Genomic DNA, 8,946 nt, shown 5'->3' with positions numbered 1-8,946 from the left:
AAAAGCTTACCAATTCCATGCATCTATCGTATGAGCTTGCCAGATATGTATGGCATGACACGCAAGCCCGTGCTGACCTCCTGCCTAAGATCTCATGCACATATATGTGGAACTAAATCGGCCAACCCCGGGTGACCACGTCGTGAGCTAGCAGATGAGCACAAAAAGAACAATTTGAAGACCATTATATTGCGCCAATAATTCTCCGTGGCATCAATGTCCTGCGGTCTGTGGCCATCACACGACGTGACCCTTCTTTAAATACCGCGGTTGCTACTCTTCCGCTCCAGTCAGATGCAGAGATCCATTAGTTTGCTAGGCCAAGAAGAAGCGCCCAAGAGCACTAGAATTTTACAGAACGAGAAAGGAGGAGAGGTAGGGCGATCGATGGACATGAGCGGGGATACGTATCACTATCAGCCGGCGGGGATGGAGGAGGACGGTGTCGGCCGTGGCGAGCAGGTCCCGACGGCCGCGCCGGCGCTGAGCGCCAAGAAGCTGTGGCGCACGGTGCGCGCCGTGCACCTTGTGCTCGTCAGGGGCCTCGGCAAGCACCAGCCCAAGCTCGCGGCGCTCGGCGTGAACCTGCACCACATGCTGTCGTCGTCCAAGCGCCATCACAACCACCTGTCGTCGACGCGGGACCAGGATCCGGCGTTCACGACGTACCTGGCAGCGGCGTTCTCGTGCCGGTCCATGGACCCGGGCGCCGCGGTGCACCCGTACCCGCGCGGCCGCGGCGTGCACAGTGGCAGGGGCGGCGCGTCCTCGCTCTCGTCCACGCTCTCGTGCCGGTCCATGGACCCAGGCGCCGCCGTGTACCAGCAGTACCAGTACCGGCCCCGCGAGGTCGAGTTCAGCTGCAGCAGCCCGCCGCTGCACAGGCGCAGCCGCCGCGCGCACCGGCACCGGGGCCAGAGCCTGCTCCCGCAGCAGCAACACGGCGACCTTCCGGAGTACACCTCGGCTCCTGCGGTGAAGACGCTGTTCGAGCTGATGGACGACGTGGAGGAGGAGGAGGACGTGGAGGGCGCGACGGTGCCTTGGGCGGCCGGGCGCGGGCCGGCGCCGCGGCAGGTGCGGATCACGGACTCGCCGTTCGCGGCGAGGGCGGAGGACGACGAGGAAGGGCGCAAGGGCGTGGTCGACCGGCGCGCCGATGAGTTCATCGTGTGGTTCCACGACCAGCTGCGCATGCAGCAGCAGCAGCGCCCCGCCGCGAGGGATCGCGCCGCGCACTTTGTTAGATGATTACAGTACACGCCATGCATGCGCGCATGCACGCATGGGTAATCATAATTCATAATTTTTTTTGCGGGGGATAATTCATAATACTCCTTGGAATGTTGTTGTTTAGATTTTGTCATGGCGGAACAAGCTTATTAGCGTCTCTGATTTCAATTTCCCCCCTCTCATTTGGATGATGCCGTGATAATTAATACTAGTAGAACTTCCGTAGAAATTCTGGAGTTGTCAACTGTTCCTATAAATTTTTGATGTTACCCTTTATTTATAAAAAAATAAAATTTGATTTTACCCTTTAGTTGACAGCAACAGCATCAAGGCTAGGGGCCAGGGACGAGGGCTCCTGCCGGCGAAAACCATCGGGTACAAGTATACTCAAAATCAATCTAATCCAAATTTTTATTTGAGTTTAATATAGGATTGGCTTAAATATGACTTATATGCGGGTTTCATGAGATGCCCAATTGGATCCTTACTAGGGGTCAATGAGATACTGAAGATTGTTGTATGATACTAAAAGAAGGGCGACTCAGGTTCCTCGTAAGAGCTTCCACCATCGGTACACCTCATCTTCAGGTGCCTTGCGGCATTGGTGAGATGCTTGGAACCATGATCTAGAGTGGTGGTGTGGTCTCACTTCGCCCTAGCAATAGCTAGGGTTTAGTCTAGGCGTCTCGTTGGTTGTGGTGAAACGATAGCACCGTCGGCAGCGAGGGATAAGATCTTCTCATCATGTAAGATCTTCTCATCATGTCCTCGTTTTGACAATGATGTTTGGCATTGCCGGAGGGCATGTGAAATTTTGGGGTCTCATTATTGCTTTCTTTCACCTAAGTGACTTGCAAAATGGATGGCATCGTGACTTGATTTTGTTTTGGTCCTTTTTCGCCCCATGAAGCTCAGGTAGATGCGGCTGCGTCAAAATATCGTAGAGGTCATAACAATAAAAAAAAATAAGTCAGTGTTAAGGTTTCTCCTGTAGCTGTGTATGCGCACTTGGGATGATAATATGGAGCAATAATACATCGGTAGGTAATAAGATATACGTTACCACGACCGACTACCGCCGCATCGAAGATTGGATTGTCCAACCTTGGCCCAATCTGACTTATAGGGTTACCTCGGTTATTAAGAATAAACTAAACCAATGCTTTAGCGTTTGATGAGCGCATCAGTCTCTCCCAAGAATTAGTTCTAGCTACCGTATGACTCAATTGTCATCCATTTTTGCTATAACCTTTCCACTCTCCCATGCCCTTTACATCTCCTTGTACCAATATTTGGTGTCTCGGGTACCGGCAAGCCGTAAGATTGAGATAGAGACAAGAGATAAATAATTCGACAAAAAAGATAAAGTAAAGTCATACTGTCAATCCCTTCTTTCCCATACACGAGGCGGCGAGACTATGCCTCGGCCATTAGCCCAAGGGGATTACTTACACATGCGATAGAATCACAAACAATTGACATTCTATAAAAAGATACTTCATAGTTTTACAATATCGTTGATCACAATGGAATCTCGACTACAAGTAATAAATCTAATGGACATGGAGGCTATGGTAGTGAAGATGGCAATGGATAAGTGGTGTTGATGACGGCTGCATGGTGGCTGACGTGTGGGCCCGCGGTAGGTGGCCGATGTAAATATGACCACATCCGGTGGTTGGCCAGCCGACATGTGGGGCCGCGGCGGATTGAGCGCGGCACACCCAATGTGTGTCCGCGTCGACGCGGGCACGAAGCAGACACGTTTGGGTTTGGGTCGGCGTTTTGAGCCATCGTTTTTGTTTGCTTAGATCCAAACGGACATGGACGGACGAAATGGCTCGTCGAGTTGGTGTTGCTCTAACGGACATGGGAGCAATTGTTCATCTTTTTCCCTCTACAAGGATCGTCTGTCTACAAAAGTAATTCCAATATTTCTAAAAAAGGAAGCGGTTCCAACCTACAAACTCTAGCAACACAATAGGAGTGCCTGATAAGTGATAAGCAGGTAGATGCGCACGAAAGCTTTGATCGTGTAGACGCACGGTTCTTCCAATTTTGTTTTATTTTTGGAAAGGGAGGTTGCATGCAGCATGCCCGGCTTCTCGATCAGTGTCAGTCAGTGTAGATGGGCAGTGACGACCACAACATATTCACCAGCTTTTATCGCGAGGGTGACATATTCAACCATGATCGTTCTCCCGGACCTACGGTTGCACCACCGGCGCAAGCAAACGGCGCCATAATTCCTTCCGCGCGCGGCCAGGACGACCACACGTGGAACCATCCGCATTTAGTCGGAGCGAATCAAATGGCTGGCCGTGGGCGAGACGAGCATCCGCGAATTATTGCTCTCTCTTGACTGATCACTGTCCGTTATTATTATTACCGTCAGGCCGGGTGATTCCACCACACACACACACGCCTTCTCCGTGGTGGTGACGGGAATCATGACGGGTTCCTACCGGCGATTCGGAGAGATATCACGCGCACGATCAGTGAGTCTGTCCGGTGCGCGCGCGTTTCGTGTGTCGACGTATACGTGGTGTGGCGTGTCGGGTGCTACGTACGGCACGCGGCGCAGACTAGGTACGGTCGGATGCCCCACGAATGGAGCGGCGGCACCTACGGGTCGCCGATTTATTCGTCCCCTTGGTTGCAGGGGCTTCGACGTGGATTGGTGATCGAGGAAGAAAGGGATCGGGACGGCGAAAAGGAGGAGCAGTGCATCGGCGCGACCGAGTGCCGGCTTGCTTCGAGGTGGCGCGCGGGGGATGGATGGCAGGGCTGCAGCTGGCGCACACGCCCGCTGCTCTCGGCTCGGTTGCCGTCTTCGACGGCGACGGGAGCCACACGGCGCGCGCCGGGGAACGTACGTGCCGGCTTCAGAGAGAGGAACCGTGTGTGTTTTCACGGTTCAGGACACTGCGTGAGCTGGAGAATGATTTGTGACGTGGGAGTATGGGAAGCTTTTCGAGCACATAAGGGCAAGTGAGCTCGGGTGAACAGTAAAATTAAAAAAAATATTTTTAAAAAATCTGATTTTTTTATTAAACATTAACAAATGTTTTGATATCTTGCAAAATTTCATCACTACATGACAACATTTGTCAATGTTTTCAACAAAAATAGCATTTTTAATATTCACCCGAGCTCACATGAACTCGGGATCAGAACAGCCACGTCCCATGTGTAATGGTGTTATCTTCCACATAAAATAAATGATGAGATGAAAAGAAGATAAACCATAAAAATGCCTTCTTTTAATTAAGAGATGATCTCTTAGCAGCATTTATCTCATGAGGGATATTTTGTTATTAAACATAAGACTAAAAAATAACCCATCATAGATCATTTTTTACTGTCTTCATCACATGGCAGATTTAAGATAAGATTGTCTTATCAATCATTGTACATGCCTTAACACGGTTGAGCAAGTGACTTGTTGATGATTCTGTCATTCATGAAATATGTCTACTTTATTGTTATTTTTTAATTGTTTGCAATCATCCATATTGCCATAAACATTACTATCACCCTATCTAGCGTTTATCTAGCGTTTTATAGTTTTTTCTGGGAAGCTTTTTGTAGTTATTCCTACCTATTTTCCAGGCACCGATTCTTTCTGTTCCTTTTGGTTCGACACTCTTATCAAAATAGTTACATACAGTCCTCTATACTTGCATCATATGTCTGGGCGACAGTGGCATTCCAAATGGCGAGGGTCCTTATGGGATCCCATAGGACGGCAAAGTCAAAGGCAGGAGCACCTGAACCGTGATCGTGCGGATGATGAACAAGAGGAGTCAGAGCGTGACAACCTTGGATGAACGTGTTGTCGCGCTACTGTGGAATTGGCAGGGGTTTTCGAGTTTGATTGAGGGAGAGATGGGGAAGAAAATACCAACGGAAGGGCCCCGTCTGAGAGCCCCGCCTGAGAGCCCCGTCGCTGGCCGTTCCGGCCACGGCGGCCACCACTGTCCCCGCCGTCGTTCTTTCCGGCCACGGCGGCCCCATAACCTCCCCTACCGCCCGCTGCAATCCACTCCGGGTGCGGCGTCCACCATTGTTCGGTTTCGCTATGTCTCTGTCCAGTCTTAACTTTGGCCAGGGGCGTGATTTCGAGGAAGAGATCTGGAGAGTCTGGGGCGTTCGCACCAACGCTGAGGAAAATGACACCGCCAAAGGATTTCCTATGGTGGTGGAGTTCACAAGATCCAAGATCCAGCTCTATGTTCAGTCTGTCGCCACCATTCTTCTGTCCTGCTTCGGGGGTTATGCACCGCGCTACAAGGTTGAGCGTTTACAAAATTGGTCTTTCAAGTTCTAGGTTTCTTCTCAAGAAGTTGGTCTCACCATTATCAAAGGAGATAACATATCTCTTCCGGAATTCAACGCTAATTTCTTAATTTTTGGGGAGGGCTGCTACGTCTTGAGCTTGCGTTGGTTTTTCCCGAAGAGGAAGGGATGATGCAGCAGAGTAGCGTAAGTATTTCCCTCAATTTTTGAGAACCAAGGTATCAATCCAGTAGGAGGCCACGCTCAAGTCCCTCGTACCTGCACAAAGCGATAGCTACTCGCAACCAACGCGATTAGGGGTTGTCAATCCCTTCACGGTCACTTACGAGAGTGAGATCTGATAGATATAATATTTTTGCTATTTTTGGTATAAAGATGCAAAGTAAAAAGTAAAAGCAAAGTAAAAAAGCAAAGCAAGATTAAAGTAATAGAGATTGATATGATGAGAATAGACCCGGGGGGCATAGGTTTCACTAGTGGCTTCTCTCAAGAGTATAAGTATTCTACAGTGGGTGAACAAATTACTGTTGAGCAATTGACAGAATTGAGCATAGTTATGAGAATATCTAGGCATGATCATGTATATATGCATCACGTCCGTGACAAGTAGATCGAAACGATTCTGCATCTACTACTATTACTCCACTCATCGACCGCTATCCAGCATGCATCTAGAGTATTAAGTTAAAAACAGAGTAATGCCTTAAGCAAGATGACATGATGTAGAGAGATAAATTCATGCAATATGAAATAAACCCCATCTTGTTATCCTCGATGGCAACGATACAATACGTGCCTTGCTACCCCTTCTGTCACTGGGTAAGGACACCACAAGATCGAACCCAAAGCTAAGCACTTCTCCCATGGCAAGAACTACCAATCTAGTTGGCCAAACCAAACGGATAATTCGAAGAGACTTGCAAAGATAACCAATCATACATAAAAGAATTCAGAGAAGATTCAAATATTACTCATAGATAGACTTGATCATAAACCCACAATTCATCGGTCTCAACAAACACACCGCAAAAAGAAGATTACATCGAATAGATCTCCACAAGAGAGGGGGAGAACTTTGTATTGAGATTCAAAGAGAGAGAAGAAGCCATCTAGCTACTAACTATGGACCCGAAGGTCTGAGGTAAACTACTCACACTTCATCGGAGGGGCTAGGATGATGTAGAAGCCCTCCGTGATGACGGCCCTCTTCCGGCGGAGCTACGGAACAGGCCTCAAGATGGGATCTCGTGGATACAGAAAGTTGCGGCGGTGGAATTAGGTTTTTGGCTCCTGGTCTGATCGTTTGGGGGTACGTAGATAAATATAGGAGGAAGGAGTACGTCGGTGGAGCACCGAGGGGCCCACGAGGCAGGGGGGCGCGCCCTAGGGGGGGAGCGCCCCCTGTCACGGTCCTAAGACTGACAGTAGAATAGGGTGGTAGGAATGTAGAGGCAAGATCCTAGCTATGGAGGAGTTGTACACACGAGTTTACGAGTTCAGGCCCTTCTCGGAGAAAGTAACAGCCCTACGTCCCAGAGGAGGAGGAAGTAACAGCCCTACGTCCCTGAGGCGGTCGACTGACTATGTGTGTGTGAATTACAGAAAGTGCGAACCCCTGTCCCAGAGGAGGGGGGTGGCTTATATAGAGTGTGCCAGGACCCCAGCTCCCCTCCGTTACACAGGGTTCAATGCTCATAAAGGAGGGGCGTTATTGGTAACGTCTGCAATAAAGTGCTATAAATGCCCATAAAGCTATGGTTTAAGTCTTGACCGTTGCAGAGTGGAGAGTTTCTCATCTTCTGGCGGTCGAGTGTCTTCAAGTTGGTCGAGTGTCTTCAAGGTGGTCGAGTGAGCACATCTTCATAGTCGAGTGGACCATGGTTTCTCTTCGACTATTTCTGATTCTTTGTAGAGATGTCCTTGGGGAGGGTATGTCGGACAGGTCCATGACCCTAACCTAGGTACATAGCTTCATCATTAGCCCCCGAATTGATCAGGGTTTGAGTGGGGAAGGATTTGGGAACACTTCCGACCCATTCTTTGTGTTATGAGTATATCCTGCTCTGGAACAATGAGTTGAGGTGACGACGTCGACTCCTTTCTCAGTCGCTGTGGTCCATTCTTGGTTTTTGTCGAGTGAATTTTCATGGTAGAATTCCGAATGATGATGCAGAGGATGTTTGTCTTCAGTCTGACAGGTTGTTCTGCTCTCCGCGGATCTCGTGGGATTCGAATTTTGGGAAGCGCGCCAGACGGACGGAACCGAGGTTATCGGGACGAATTTGGCATGTCTCCTCGACCCCCGCACCACCTTTTTCGCCACGTATTGCACGCGTGACTGTTGCGGGATTTGTTTAGATCGCCTGGGTCCACCAGCCAGTCACTCGGATGACGACCTTATAAAAGGCCCCGGACCAGGCCTCTGCCTCGTGCGCTCCCATTCTCTCTTCTTCTTCTCTCAATCTCTCTGCCACGCTCGCTTCCGCCCCCGTCGCCGGACCTTTACTCAAGCTCGACCCGCCGCCATGGGGAAGGAGAGGACGGCGGCGCTGGAACGCGTGAAGAAGGCGACAACAAAGGCGAAGGACAAGCGGACCAGCCGGGGTGGATCCTCGTCGAGATCCGGCCTGCCGGCGGGCTGGATCCAGGGCGACTGGATCCGCTCGACAATCACCCAAGACGACCTCGATGACCTGGTGGAGGGGGGATGATCCCCCACAAGTCAGCACGGCTCCCGGGGAACGAAACCGAGCCGCAGCCAAGGGAGGGTGAGTGTGTTCTCCTCGCCACCCACGTAGATCGCGGATTCTCACTGCCTCCCCATCCTTTCTTCCGGGGTTTTTCGAACTTCTTTGGGGCTCAACTCCACCATTTCACCCCAAATACCATAGTCTATCTAGCCGGTTTTGTGTCAATGTGCGAAAACTTCTTGGGTTGTCGACCGCACTGGGGTCTTTTCAAACACATCTTCACCTGCCGATCCCAGTCGGTCAAAAAGGCCAAGTTGAGTGACGAGAGGACACAAGTGATCCAGATGTGCGGGGGTCTGGGGATCCAGATGAGGAGCAAGGTACTTTCCCAACCATGATTCTTCCCGACTCGGTCCGGGGCTGGCAGTCGACTTGGTTCTACTGCAAGGATCAGCCGACCCCGGGACAATCGACTGGACTTCCTCCTTTTTCTTTGGCTCGAGTGGAGAAGCCCGCCCCCCTGAAGGTAGTTCTAGAAGAGAAGGCGCAGGTCAAGGTGCTGATCGAGCGAGTCGTCCAGCTTGTCCGTGACGGGGTGACCAGGATGGACCTGCTAGAGGTCTTTCTCGGTTGACGCATCCAACCTCTTCGGGCGCGCGATCATCCGATGTGGATGTACTCTGGGCTCGAGGATTCCACTCGGATCCACCCGGAGGACGTCAGT

At 50.6% G+C, this 8,946-nt stretch overlaps 1 protein-coding gene across 1 annotated transcript; it reads left to right on the top strand.

The window, feature by feature from the left end:
- Positions 1–279: 279 nt before the first annotated feature.
- On the top strand, positions 280–1,525 carry LOC125537425 (uncharacterized). The gene has a single exon (XM_048700743.2). It carries the CDS (start codon positions 295–297, stop codon positions 1,249–1,251), a length of 957 nt encoding a protein of 318 aa, XP_048556700.2. The 5' UTR covers positions 280–294; the 3' UTR covers positions 1,252–1,525.
- The last annotated feature ends 7,421 nt before the right edge of the window (positions 1,526–8,946 follow it).

Source organism: Triticum urartu, chromosome 1A (assembly GCF_056163025.1).
Source record: "Triticum urartu cultivar PI428250 chromosome 1A, HENAU_Tu73, whole genome shotgun sequence".
Lineage (NCBI taxonomy): Eukaryota > Viridiplantae > Streptophyta > Magnoliopsida > Poales > Poaceae > Triticum > Triticum urartu.
Note: the sequence above shows the minus strand (reverse complement) of the source record. Positions and strands in the feature narration are given on the sequence as shown.